Source organism: Talpa occidentalis, unplaced genomic scaffold (assembly GCF_014898055.3).
Source record: "Talpa occidentalis isolate TD23 unplaced genomic scaffold, MPIMG_talOcc4v2.1 talOcc4.9, whole genome shotgun sequence".
NCBI classification, from domain to species: domain Eukaryota; kingdom Metazoa; phylum Chordata; class Mammalia; order Eulipotyphla; family Talpidae; genus Talpa; species Talpa occidentalis.
In genome coordinates, this window is record NW_023605305.1 from 57,720,852 (window position 1) to 57,736,058 (window position 15,207).

Below are 15,207 nucleotides of genomic sequence, written 5' to 3' on the forward strand. Positions count from 1 at the left end.
GCGAGAGTTTCAACATAAGAACTGCAGCGAACACAAGCATTCGTTATGTAACATGTGCCTTCATGAAATGGTTGATTCCAGGAATAGCATACACAAAGTACAAAATAACTACATCATCTTACTGTGTCAAAATTAAAGAAAATGCTCAATGAATGTTGAGGGTATGTCAAAAGACATAGGACCGTCCCTTCAGTAAGTGCTGGAATTAGTAACATGTTTATTTTTTTTTTAAGATTTATTTATTCATGCATACAAGAACTAAGGCACAGGCTAGATGTGCGGGAGGGTGAGAGGATTCACCAGAGACAGAGCAGGGAGCAGAGCAGGCAGACTGACTGAAACACCCTGATGACAGGAGAGGTCTGCCAGGCATGTGGGTATCTCCGTGGCTGGCCAAGATCAAACCCACACTGCAGAGGCTGCGAACAGCTTCACGGTGCTGCACTCAACCACCTGCACCACCAGGGAGGCCCAGTAACATGTTTAAAACAGAACAGTGAGTGGGGGAAAATGGCATCTTTACAGAGAACTCACAGAGCAGACATCATGTTAAGCAAATGTTCAAGGTCAACATCATCATTGGTGAGTCATATTAATGTCATGTACCCCCTGAAATGATGCGACCACAATTTAGTTCTGTGGAATTTGTACCCAAAGTTCATCACCCTAATCTCTCATGAGCTGAGTATTCTAACTGTCAAGGTCATGAAAAACAGGAGAGTCCAAGGTGTACAATGAGGAATAAGGAGATATGATGTCTAAATGCAAAGTCGTGCCCTGGAATGCAAAGATTGGATCCAAATGACATAAGTGAATAACTAATGATATCTAAACAAAATCTGTTTGGCTAATAATAATGGGTCAATGTTAATTGTTTAGTCTTGACTAATGGACCTTATTTATATAAGATGTAACAGGAAAAACTAGGTAAAAATATATGGGAACTCTATGTACTATTGACACAACTTTTTCTATAAATCTGTAATTATTACAAAATAAAGTTTACTTAAAAAGACACAGGAGGGGCCTCCCTGGTGGCGCAAGGGGTTAGGACGCAACCTATGAGGCTGTCCACGGCCACTGCAGCACAAGTTCGATCTCCCAGCTGGCCAGGGAGCAACCCACATGGCGCAGCAGACCTCTCCTGGCTCGCCCGCTGCTCCCCTTAGCAGTGTACTTCAGTCAATCTGCCTGTTCTGTTCCCCACTCTGTGTCTGGTGAGTCTTCTCACCCTCCCGCACATCTGGCCTGTGCCCTAGCTCTTGTATGCATAAATGAATAAATCTAAAAATAAAAAAAAAAAAGCACAAGAGCCTGCCTGAACAAGCTCACATACCCTCAATCTAAAACAATTTTAGAGCCTCCCCTGGTGGTGCAGCGGTTGAGCGCTGGGTTGCGAGGCTGCCCGCAGCCTCTGCAGTGCCAGTTCGATCCCTGGCCGCTGGCGAGGGTCCCACAAAAAAATAAAAAAATAAAACAATTTTAGCATCAAAATAATCACAGTATTGAAGTATATCCTGTGAGCAACACAGGAAACTATAAGCCTGTATAGGATATCAAGTAATAAACTGAATATACTTGCAACGGAATAGAATATTTACTTGGTCTTAAAATATCTCCCTTCAAGATCCTTACTACTTACAAAGGGGTAAACTTTGCACAGAAAAGCCAGCCAGATATCACTTTAATCAAAGTGATCAAAGCTAACTTTGTCAACAATGGCATAAACTTAAAATGTGCGCCACCCTGTGATATTCCTGCCAAAGACACATAACTTGACTCTAATCATGAGGAAACATCAGACAAACCCAGACTAAAGGACATTCTACAAAGTAACTGGCCTGTAATCTTCAAAAGAGTCAAGGTCATAATAGTCAAGACCCAGGAGCTACTACAAATCAGACTAAAGAGATACAAGAACAGCAAGGAAAGAAGCATCATAAAATGTCTGCTCCGTACAGAGAATTCTTGAGGTCTTTCTTCTCCAAACCTTTCCAGGTATGTCCTGATTAGATATATAATTTACCCCAAAAGTAGGGGCTCTTCATCTGGATAGAAGACCAGTATCTGTGAACTTGATGGAGGAAAGTATCACATCTTTTGTTCCCCCACTAACTTAACTAAAATTTAGCTTTACTCCCAATATGAACATTGGCAACATATTTATTAGTAAAAGCAATGCCTGTCACTTTCCGACCAATACAAATCACCATTACTTTTTATTTTAGATTACAGTTGTTGCAGGCATCTTGAGGCTATGTTCATATTCATTACTACTTTGAAGCCCAGAAAATCTTATAATCTGATCAGTTTGTGCAGAAGCCTATATAGTCACTGGTGGGTGGGTGGGGGGGGGGGAAACACAAGTAAGCACAAGATGTGATATGGAACTAGATACTTTTCACACTAAGAGACCTGGAACTGACAAGACACAGAGCCATCTGAGGGTTAAGTAGGTTGCGGTATTCTGACTTTGAAGGTAGTAACATGGTTATGCTGGAGAATGTTCCAAATATGTAGGAAATACATATAAACACACTGAGTGTGATAAAGCATCAGGCTCCAACTCACTCTCAAACAGTTCAGAAAAAAGGTTCTTTGCACTACATTTACAACTTTTTTGTAAGTTTGCGATTATTTCAAGAAAATTTTAAATTATGTTCATTGAGGTAACACTGACTGTGCCACTCTAGGGTTAGGGGCATAGGTTCACACAAATGTATTCTAGCATACCAACCTATCACCGAAGCTATCCACTGAAAGCTTCCCAGATACAAGTTTTGTTTACTGCCAATTCTCTTCCTCTAGATGCTACAAAACCCACAAAACCCACAAGTCAGAGAAAAGGAGACTAATCTGGAATAAAAAGCAAACATTTGAACTTGCAGGTAATAGAAGATCCAAAGTCCAGGAAATAAAGGGAAGCTGAGATCTTCGAGCAGATTATCACAGAAAACAGTTGACTGGGGCAAAGGGACTGGGGTGAGGTAGGGCAGGGCTGGATGGGAGGGGTGTCCGGAAGAAAAGCAGAGAATTCCCTTACAAATATAGGCTCAAACAAATTCAATGAATTTCAAAGCTATGCTGGCATTCAGGTGAAACAAACACATAACAAACTTTCAAAAATATGTAGAAAATGTTCAATCACAGAAAAGAGGAAATATACAAAGCCTAAGATATGTAAAGCAGCACAAAATTAAGAACCAAAGTTGAGAAAACAAGTTTAGGGACTCAGAATTCCAAAATAAAGAGAAACCTTTCTTAGCAATGTATGAAGAACACTGAACACACAATGAGCCATGAGTGTGTTTTAAAGAGACAATCTTTGGCTTTTAATAAACATTAAGGGGAAAATATTATCCTGTCATTCCTTGAAAACCTCTAAAGAAACCTGTGAGCATCTATGCACAGTATCCAACCTCTCAGTCAGTACTGCTAGGTGACCAGAGAAAAATCAAGTGGTAATAGCTGATGGTTTTTAGAAAGAAAATGAAGGAGATTTATATGGCCCACAGAAATGTCTGATAAAAATTCTTCTCAAGGAGCAGCTTTAAAGCTGCTCAAGTGGTCCACAAGCAGGTGAAGCTCCAAAGATACCAGACATGATCAAAATAGTACTTGCCTGAAAAGGTGCTTCTCAAGCTGGGTCTAAAATGCCCCAGTGAGATCAGAGATGTAAGTTACAATAGATCTATCATTCACTGAAATGACACACAAATTTTTGTGTCTGTGATTATGAGAACTTTTCTAGAGAGGATTCGAAGCTTCAACTTATTTGTGAATCATAAACAGTTGACTGATTGAATATCAGTGACAGAGTTCACTCCCAAAAAAAGTTAAGTTTTACAATGAAAACTGTCTTACAAGTCAACCTGAGAGTTAGCCATGACTCATACACATTAAAAGTAGCACAGCAATTTAGAACCAAGGAGGTGGGTTGTCCCTTTGTTTTAAATTTCCCTCGAAACAATTTGTCAGGTTCTATATTAAACTTTGGTAATACAAAGGTAAATATTACACGATGCCTATCCTTTATGTACTTACAGTACAGAATTTGAGAATTGCAATTATAATATAGTGTGGGAGAAGAATATGAACTTTGGAATCAAGCAGACATTAGTGCTTCTCCATTCTAGCTCAAATTAGTCAAATGTTCTTGGGCAAATTGCTTGACATTCATTTTACATCTGTTTACTATCAATTAAAGTGAAATCAGAAATTTTGACTCTACAGCCCTGCAATGAGGTATATACATACAAAGCACAACCTACAGTGTCGGGCCATAGCAGGCACTCAGTAAAATAGAGGTTGTTATTGTTACTACAGATACCCAAAGGAAAAAGAAATTGATTCTGGCTCAGGGATTACAGGGAGAGCTCAACTAGACTACCATGCTCAATTTCAGGTGCCACATCTTAAAGAGATATGACAAAGTAGTAGTGGTGTGTGTTCAAAGAAAAATAAGTAAGATAGTGATAAGTTAAAGAATAGATACCACAAACTTTGTTCCTGGAAGAGAGAAGTTGGATCAAGAAATCAAAATTACAGGGAAATAAATGTTATGCACTCTATATAAATAGGATAGCTATAACAAAGAAAGCTGTCCAAAGATGAAGGAGGATACCTTACAAAGCAATGATTTTTTTGAAACTAAAGGTGTTAAATGTGGGTTAGGGCCTCCCCAGTGGCGCAGCGGTTGAGCACTGGGCTGCGAAGCTGCCTGCAGCCTCTGCAGCGCTGGTTTGATCCCCGGCCAGCCAGCGAGGGTCCCACATGGCGCGCAGACCTCTCCTGTCATGCCTGCTGCTCCCATCAGTGGTGTATTTCGTCAGTCTGCCTGTTCTGTTCCCCGCTCTGTCTCTGGTGAGTTCTCTCACCCTCCCGCATTTCTGACTGTACCCAGTGCTTGTATAAATAAATAAATAAATCTTTAAAAAGTGGGCTGGAATTCACATGAGGACTGTAAATTGTATGCATGTATTAATAAGCAAAAGGGGTAGATGTAATGTCTTCTTTGATCCCCTCCAATACTGAGATTTGATGCTTTTTATTATTAGTTAGGATACTGTTGGCTTGTAGTAATGGAAGACCCAATTTGAAATCAATGAATAAAGGAAATTTAGTGATCTGTGTAACTATGAAATCCAGGGGTAAGGTTACCTATCAGACACAGTGTGACCAGCTTCTTTTTTTTTTTAATCAGGTCAGTCCTCCTTTGGGTATCTGTTCTGTCCTTAGTTTCTCAGCTACAATCAAGGTGATATATCTCTGCAGTAACAGCCAGAGGGAACAAAAAGAATCACTTACCTTAACAACCCAAAGACCTCAGCTTCTCTGTTACCAACCTGCAACAATCACTACAGGCAAAGGACTTTCATATACTGGCTGCCTGAAGACCAGGTTATTGTCCATCTTTTACCCAATTCCAATGGCAAAGGAATCCTATTTATTGGTTGGTGTCACCTCTACAAATAGGATAGAGATCTACAGACCCAGTCTATCCAAATCATATTACTGCTAACTAATGAGAGAGGGGTAGGTCCTTAAAGGAAATCCTGGAGGCTATTAGGAAAGAAAAGAGGAAAACTGGATACTGGAACGAATACAGTGTTAAGACTCTCAGCAAGAAAAAGATAGCAAACCAAGTACTTGGTGAAAATTTTTAAAAGATACTATCTACAAGGGTTTAAGGAAATCCAGCAACAGTCCCCTACAACCCTTGGGTTGAAGGAGGCAAGGGGAATGATTACCACAACCCAGAGAACGTAGTTGCACGGAGACAGCCACTGGGAACGAAGTGTGACCTTTGAAAGAGGAAACAGCCCAGCACAGTAACCAGTAGAGGGAAGCTGGCTGAATAAATGCTCCGACCTGTCCCCTTGCCCTTCGGTCTCCCCCGCAATTTGGATCCAACCAAATTAAAGCAGAAACCAGAGAATGAGGAACACTGGTTGTACAATCCACAGGGCTGGTTAGCCTTCTAGGACACATAGTGAGAAGAGTAAAGAGAGATCTGGACAAAGAAATGCAAGATATTCAGCATAGCAACCAAGGACAATCCTCTGCAGAGAGTCATAAGCCAAAATACACACTAAGGACAAGTGTTCCAGGGTGATCTGATCTTTCCACTTCTCACTACCCCTCTCAGTGCATAGTATCCCCTCAGAATAAGGCAATGCCTTTATTTATTTTGCTTTAAGATTTATTTATTTATTATTTATACAAGAACTGGGGTACAGGCCAGAGGTGCAGGAGGGTGAAAGAATTCACCAGAGACAGAGCGGGGAGTAGAACAGGCAGAATGAATGAAGTACACTCCTGAGGGGAGCAGCAGGCAAGACAGTAAAGGTCTGCTTCACCATGTGGGTTGCCGCTGGCCGGCCAGGAATCAAACCCACACTGCAGAGGCTGCAGACAGCTTCACAGTGAGTCGCTCAACCCTCTGCACCACTGGGGAGGCCCAAGACAATGCCTTTAGGCAAACAAAATAGGTTGAGAGTCTGGGTTTCTGATAAGCAACTTTAGACTCCTTACAGTTTTAGAATCTTTGCATTTACAGATAATTTTGTTTTCCTCATTTATGTTTTAACATTCCTCCAACTGCCTGTTACAGCTGGGGTAAGCAGAGTGAAGCATAAAGCTTTTTGCCCACAAGTATTAACTGGGCTCTGTCCAAGATATACAAACAACTCATCCAACTTAACAAAAAAACAAAACAAAACAAAACAAAAAACCCAAGCAACCCAATTAAAAAATGGGCAGCAGAACTGAAGATAATTTTCCAGAAAGGATATAGAGAAGTCCAACAGATAAAAAAACAAAAAAATTCATCATCACTTTTTTTAAGGATTTATTTATTTATGCATATAAGAGCTGGGGTGCAGGCCAGAGATGCAGGGGGTGATTCACCAGAGACAGAGTGGGGAACAGAACAAATAGACTGGCTGAAATATAGTGCTGAGGGGAGCAGCAGGCGCGTCAGGAGAGGTCTGCTGCGCCATGTGGGTCACCTCCCTGGCCGGGGATTGAACTCATGCTGCAGTGGCTGCAGAAAGCTTCAGAGTGCTGCGTCTTAATCCCTTATGCCACCAGGGAGGCCCCTCATCATCACTTCTAATAAGAGAAAAAAAACCACAACGAGGTATCCTCTCACACCTGTGAGAATGGCTTATCTCAAAAGAACTTCCAACAGGTGTTGGACAGCAAGCAGAGAAAAAGGAATGCTTATACACTGTTGGAGGGAATGTAACTTGGTGTAGTCTTTTTGAACGAGATCAGATGCATTCAGGGTGGCATGGCCGTAGACTGGTGCAGCCATTTTGGAAAGTGGCCTGGACCTATCTTAAACTAAAAATGGAAATACCATATGATACAGAAATCCCATTTTTGGATATCTATTTGAAGAACATGAAATCATCAACTCGAACGCCCATATACGCCACAGTATTCATGACAATATTATTTATAATATTCCACCAGGATATGGAAGCAACCTAAGTACTCACAAAGGACTGGATAAAGATGGGGTATATATCCCCACAGTAGAGTACTACTCAGCTGTATGGAATATGAAATATACTATTTACAGCAAAAAGAAAGGAACTAGAGGGGACTATGTGAAGCAAAGTAAGCCAGAAAGATAAAGGCAAATATTGGATGATTTCACATCTGAGAGTAATGTAAGGAAACAAAGTAGACAAGTTGATAAAACAAAATAATTATGAGCCAGCTGACATTAATAACTGAACTGAGGTTTCTGAAGGAGGTGGGAGGTAGAAAGGTTCAGTAAAAGGGGTGGTGGTATAAAAGTTAATACATTTTTAAATAAATTTAAAAAATAAAATTATAATGAGAAATGGTTTCTCACCCATCAGATAAGCAAAACCCAAAGCTTGATGACACATTAAGAAGGAAACCTGTTATTTTAGCACCTGCTGATGGAAATGAAAAAAAAAAAAAACCTCTGTAAGGCAATGGGTAAAGCCCTCTGGCTATAAGGTAGGGGAAGAACCAAGAGACACTATTCAGGGGCTACTAATAGAGGTACCCTGTTTGCAACAACCGGCTTCCATCAGAGTTGATCTTCTGCAGCTTGTTTATCTAAAGAAGCAACTCCTGGGGCCTACCTGGTGGTGCAAGGGGTTAAGGCGCAGCACTGTAAAGTTACCTGCAGCCACTGCAGTGCAAGTTCAATCCCCGGCCAGGGAGGTGACCCACATGGCGCAGCAGACCTCTCCTGACTCGCCCGCTGCTCCCCTCAGCAGTGTACTTCGGTCAATCTGCCTGTTCTGTCCCCCACTCGGTCTCTGGTGAATCCTCTCACCCCCCACACCTCTGGCTTGTACCCCAGTTCTTACATGCATAAATAATCTTTAAAAAAAGCAACTCCTTTAACTACAGCTCCTCTTAAGTTTCTGATTTAAGTCACGGGTGATTTAAGTCACGGGTGACATCAATGATTTGAAGCTGTAGTCTCCACTCCTGCACAAAGCTGTTAGATGTCATTGTACTATTTATAGTAATCTTACAATTGAGAAGCATCATACGGAAACACACACTGAAAGACTAATTGGCAAAACTGAATACTTTCTACCATACATTTCCTATGGGAGAACATGTTGTCAGTCCAAAAAATAATTTCTTAGCATAGACCACTCATTAATTAGGAAAATGTCTATAAATCACCTGAGACTTCTTTCTCTGACTGCTTGTTAACCCCAGCATTGTGAGGCTAAACACAAAGTAGTCCTCTTCTCCACCGTGTTTTCAGAGCAGCGAACAAGCATGGCTGAAATACTTTAAGAATTTCTGCCAAGACTAGAAACTTACAGAGACAACAGTGTCCCAGAAATCTAGAAATATACTCCTCTAGGAGCTTTCAGTGTTCTTACTACACTGGGAATAGGAGACTAATGTAAAGGAACAAGAAGTAGAATCCATAGTTCAATTCTGATTAAGTACACTCGAAAAGAAAATGTAACAATGGCATTTTAAAAGTATAAATTGCACTAAGAAAAGTAACTTTGAAAAGTAAGAAGAATGGTGTTCTCACTAAAAAGCATAATTAGAAAATGTGAAAACATCCAGTATTCTCAGGGTAAAGTGGTGAATAAGAGCTTATTTTAAAAAGAAGCAAGGATTACTGAATATATTGTTAGAGAAAATATCTATGATTAAATCCCACAGTTAAAAAGCATAAAGCAAGTGAGAAAATACTGGTTTCTGACCAACATAAAAGAAAAACAGGGATAAGCAACCTTTGAAAAGAAAACCAACTAGTTTCCTACTTTTGATGCTTAAAAAGTGCTCAGCTGATAATACTATGCTTTCAAATGAGCCATCAAGCTTCTCAATAAACTACCATAATAGAGTGATATGAAAGTTAATACCCAAAGTGAGATAAAAGAATGTTTCTTCTACGACTGATTCTGTGTAGGGTAAGGTAAAAGTATCAGGCTTTTCTGCCCTCCCACCATTAGGATAGATGACAGAACCCTGCGGTCCTGAATGCATGCCTGATGGTGGGCACCTGGAGTAGGGTGTGGGCCTAGGTAGATGGGATTCACCTGGGCTAAGACTGGGCTTTTAAGGGCGGCGTCACGGGGAAACCAGTAGAAGCGGAGAAGTAGAATCTAGAGATAGAAGCAGCAGAGAGAACACGCGAGAAGGCAGGAGGGCCCAGATAGAGTGAGGACTTGCTGGGGGCTGGGAGGCCTGCCAGTTTCCTGGCCCACCGGACCCCCTGCCTGCCGTGTGCCTGGTAAATCCCAATAAAAGCTGCAAAAGCCACTGAGGGCTCCAGGACTCTGACTCCTCCCTTACCCCTGCTGGGATCATAGAAAACCTGCCCTGTGCCCAATCCTGCCTTTACATCCTGGTTGTGCCTTAAATACTTCATATTTTCTTCTAATGCACAACAAAACCTTTTAGATTTTAAAATAAACAATACATCAAAACCAAAACACGGCACACAAAACATTTATGAAAAGAACTGAATGCACTAAAACATAGGAAAAAATGCCAATAATTTTTCCATTTTGAAGACCCAGTAACAAGGTTAGTAAAACACTCTGATTAACCACAGATAACGCTAACTTATAGACATGAAGTAAAAACCATGTATTAGGGTATTAGCTGATGAAATTCTAAATTCAGAGTTGCAAGTGACTGTTCACACACAGACACAATGGCTATTCTGAATAGGCACCAGTGTTCACAACATTGCTATTGTTCACTATAAATTATTATAATTATAAATATTATTCATGATCTATTAATCACTATAATTACATTGCAAAACACTAATTTTGAAAGGCATGACCATAAATATCCAGAGTGAAATACTTGGGGATCTAAGAAGCTTGATAAAACCAAAACAGACTCAAATGCAAGACTAACAAGAAATGAGACTGGACATGTAGGTAAGGGACACATCACAAAAAGCCTAAAATCTTGTATTTCTTTCCTATCAAGCCATTCTTTTCAAACCAAGGTCTAAATAGTCCATGGTAACAGAGCAGTATGAAAAAATCATAGACAAACATGTTGCATCTTCTGTAAGTGTCAAGTTTGGGAGGGGGGAAGTTGGAGGTGAGTTCAGTACGTTTAAGTCACTATATTAAGATCAATTTTACTATAACAAAATTAGTATGAATTTTTAAGGCAGAACTTGAAGCTTTAAAGCAATTTCACTCCTGTAATAAAGGTAATTCAGGTTACAATTTCCTGGAAAAACAGACAAATTGAGGAACATTTGAGGAAAAGTTTGAGAAGCAGGTATTTTTTTTCAAGCAGGAGAGTGACATCATGAGATTTGGTAAGCTAAGGGAAGAAGTAGAATGGGCTAAAAACAAACAATTGATAATGAGGGTAGATGACCAACAGACAAGCTGTAACAGGCTGTGGAAGAGACCACAAGGACTTGCACCAGAGTTGGAGCTACAGAGACAGGGTTAGCATTCTAGAAAGTGTAGAAGGCTGACAAGAGAGCACCTGACTGGCCGCATAGTTAACAAATCAGTGAGACAGCTTTTGAGAACTGGTGAGAATAAGGATATTATTTTTTTACAGCTAACACTTCTGTACGGAACTTAACATATGTACCTTGAAAAGCTTCCACTTAATACTTTCGGTGTGCCGTCTAATCCTAGGAAATGTAAAGATGCGGGATGCTTGTAAATCTGTTATATAAAAAAATTAAACAAAATTTGAATAATAATTTATTTAATAATATGTTTTCAAAATGTTTAGAAAAAAGTATTGGGCTCAATTACCAATGTAGCTTTTCTAGAAACAAAACTATATAACTTAAGAACTAGAGTGACATAGCAGGAATTTAGAAAACCTAAAAAAGAGACCAGGAAAAAGACTAATTGCAATAAAGTGAAAATCAAAATCAACAAGTAACTATAGACCAGAGACACAATGGGGGGCAGGGGGAGGAGAAGAGGGATTAGGGTCAGAAAAAGGGGGTGGGAATTGTATGGGGAATATAACCAAAATGAAAATGCATACATCATGCAAAAATGAAAAATGATGTAAGAATTATATAAAATAATTTATTAAAAAAAAGAACTTGAGTGATGCATGACTTTGATCCTTATTGTGAACTCTAGAATGACTGAAAGACTCTAGAATGAGTGAACAAGGAGTATTCTAGAAAATATATATTTTTTTAAAGATTTATTTATTTTTATTTATACAAGCACTTGGCACAGCCAGAAGCACGGGAGGGTGAGAGAACCCACCAGAGCCAGAGCAGGGAACAGAACAGGCAGACCTATGAAATACACTGCTGAGGGGAGCAGCAGCGGGCTCGATAGGGGAGGTCTTCCACACCATGTGGGACAGGGGAGGTCTGCCGCACCACGTGGGACCCTCGCCAGCACCCGGGGACCGAACCGGCACTGCAGAGGCCGCAGGCAGCCCCGCAGCCCAGAGCTCAACCGCTTGGCCACCAGGGAAGGCCCTCTAGAAAAGAATTTAAGTAGTTTAAACAACTGGCTTTAAGAACTGAGCAAAAAGTTCAAACTTCTAAAAACCATGTTATCCATTTAGTAAAGGGTAAATACATAGTTTAGCCAAGTGATACTGGCTAAAATGTACAAAATAAAGTTAAACCTTCATTAGTAAATTTACAATAAAATGGAACCATTAAGGAAAAAACAGGTATTAGAATTAAAGGAAACTAATGACAATACAAAAAACCCTTGCAGAACATATAAAAAAATATAAGAAAAAGTGGATGAAATAAATGTTAATTTTACTGGACCAACAAAAACACCAATTCTCAATCTAATTAATTAATGCAATTAATTTCATTGCATTAGAAATAGCATTCTTTGCTGTTCTACTTCTTTACGTAACAAACCACTGATAATTATAAGGTGATGGTGACCAGAAAACGAGCAAAGGTAGAAGCACAGAAGAAAGTAGGAAAAAAAGGCACTATTTAACAAATGATATCTGTAATCAATCTATTTAAACTTTAAAAATACATTCAGAAAAAATAAAACCAACCTTTCATTATGGAAATCATTACAGAAAAGAATAAAGGCTATGACCAATCTAGAAACTAGTCTCTAGGTCCTGACCACTTTTTTTTTTTTTTTTTGCTTTTAGATGAAACTTGTCACCTCTCAATAAAATGACTTATTAACATAAAAATTAAGACACTTGGCAGTAAAAGACTCATCTTACACCAATTTCATTCAATAGTTTAGGCTTGCTAATTTTACAACACAAAAAATGGCAAGATTAGGTGAGCCATAGATTCCTAACAGAACGAACAGCTAAAAAAATATAAATCAGTGTAATTCTCATGAAACCTTTCTCCATTACTAACGCTATGTAATGAAAACCCTTTATTAGCCATGTCTACTAATTTGATTTTTTTTCATGTCTTTCAAAAAGGAAAATGATACTAAAAGCAGAGTAAGAATTATTTACAAATAGGGGTTTAAATATTTTTCAGAATTAATGCAAGGAAACGTGATAACAAGACTAGTTGATAGTCGTCTGCAAAGGAAATCAAAGCACTTCTCTAGCTCTCTTCTAGGTTATCTCCATAACAAGCTGCCATTTCTTCAATTTTTTTTTTTTTTAATGCCATCTGTCTCTTCCAGATCTCTCTTTCTGAGCTCACTTGCATGGGCAAGGTAAGTTGCTTCTATGAAATCAGTCCCTTGCACGTGTCCTTATAGGCAGCATCACCAATCAGATGGGAAATCGACAATGATGCAAAGACTTGAGAGATGAGATATACAATACTGACAGACTTTTCATAACGCTTTTTGAGACAAAATGGCCCCTCGCGCATGTAAGTTGTAAGATTATTTGCTCACATTTATTTTGAGTGGACACACAATTACACAGTGAGGAGGCTATGGTTCCATTATTTTATGGGTCATATGGAAGAACTGCCCTGAAACTTTCAATAGCCAGACCGCTTGCAATTCCATGCATCCGATTACAAGAAAGAACTAAATCAACTGGGCCAAATCTGCAATTACCCAAGCAGACCACCCTCCACATGCACAAAATATATAAATTCAGGTTACATATAAAATATTGTGAACATCCAGGCAACTAAGAAACCCTGAATGATCAAATTATCTCATTTTTTGAAAACAAAAATACATATGCATACATAAGCATAGGAAAATAGAGAAAGAAAATGTAAAATGGTTATCTGTAAGTAACAAAAATAAGGATGATTTCTATGACCCCCCCCCCCCTTTGCGCTTCTTAGTGTTTTCTAACTTCCTGCAATGAGCATGCAACTTTGGCAATCAATGGGAAAAAGTTAACTAGATGCAAAACATAATCTTAAAGCCACGGTTAATGTGGATCAAAAACATAGAGTAGCCATCTGGAAGCCGCCTCCGAGTCTCCCAGGAACTAATGCTTGAGGCAGCAGACCCCTGCAAGGCTCCTCAGGGAGCACTCACTAGCCCTCTATTCCAGGGCCCTCAGCAGAGCGAGGAGGCAACAGAGCTGTTCCATGCAAACTTGGTCAAGCGCTTCTGCAACATCAAAACTCACTTCCAGTTCTCCAGAGATCCCGCCCCACAAGGCTCCCCACAGTCCGGGGGACCCCAGGAGGAACCCTCCGGCCCTCTCAAGGTGCTCCCTCAGAGCCGCCCCCCCAATCTGTGTGGCAAAGCTCACCTCCATTCTCCCTCACCAACTACTCCCTCCCTCCACGACTCCCCCCGACCCCCGCTCCCCAAACACACCCAAGGGCCGTCGCCGAAGGAAAGCGCGGACTGGACTCCAAGGCAGTCACCCCAGTTTCCCGTGACCTAGGACGAGCCTCCTCCTCCGAGCCTCAGTTTCCCAGTCTGCCAACCTCGCGCGCTGGCCGCAGGCTCAGAAAGCCGGGGGACTTGGCAAGAGCCAGGAGCCGTTCCAAGCCCGCGCCGACGCCCTCCGCTCCCCGACCGGTCCCGGGCGCCCGGCACCAGCCTGGGGCGCCCAACTTCTGCGCGCAGCCCAGCCCCGCTGCCCCGGGGCGCGCCGACTCCCGGCCCCGTCCCACCTGGCAGTTGCTGTCCTGGGGCAGGTTTTTCACCAGGATCTTCCTGCGGTTGCTCAGCTCCCGGCGCATCCGCTGCAGGCGCGCGGCGACCTCCTCCGGGTGCAGCGCGGGCGGAGCGGGGCCCCCCGCGTCCTCGCGCGGCCCCGACCCCGGCCCCGACCCCACAGCGCCGCCCAGGCCCGCGCCCCCCTCGCCGCCGCCGAGTCCCGCCGCCGCCATTTTCCCGGGCGCCCCGCAGCCGCGGGCTCCTCCGCAGGCTCGAGGGGAAGCGGAGATGAGAGAAAGCGGGAGGAGGCCCGGGCGGGGGCGAGGCGGGCAGAGGCCGCGGAGTGGGCCCAGCCGCCGGAGGGAGGGAGGCGGCGCCGCAGCCAGCAGCCGGCGGGCGGGAGCGGAAACCTGAGCGCCGAGGAGGAGCCCGACAAGTACCTCGCGGGACCTCCCCTCGGGCCCCCAGCCCCCGCGCCCGGGCCGCGCCCGCCCCCCTCGCGCCGCGCCCGCCGCACGCGCCCCGGCGCCGCTCCCCGGACACCTGTGCCGCGCCGGCGGGCGCCCCTCCCCGCGAGGCCCCAGTCAGCCGCCAGGTTCGGGCTCGGGGTGGAGCCCCCCGGCGGCGGCTTCCCGGGAGGGGGGCCCACACCCCGAGGTGCTGTCCCCTCGCGGGCTCCCCA

The 15,207-nt window shown here is 42.4% G+C and overlaps 1 protein-coding gene across 2 annotated transcripts in view; it reads right to left on the reverse strand.

The window, feature by feature from the left end:
• Window positions 1-14,861, reverse strand: part of RAVER2 (ribonucleoprotein, PTB binding 2) — a 71,911-nt gene extending 57,050 nt beyond the window's left edge. For both annotated transcript variants that reach the window (XM_037498878.2, XM_037498877.2), the window contains exon 1: window positions 14,540-14,861. In XM_037498878.2, coding sequence (XP_037354775.1) covers window positions 14,540-14,758 — 219 coding nt within the window. In that variant the 5' untranslated portion in view covers window positions 14,759-14,861. The remainder of the gene's footprint in view (window positions 1-14,539) is intronic.
• Between the last annotated feature and the right edge of the window lie 346 nt (window positions 14,862-15,207).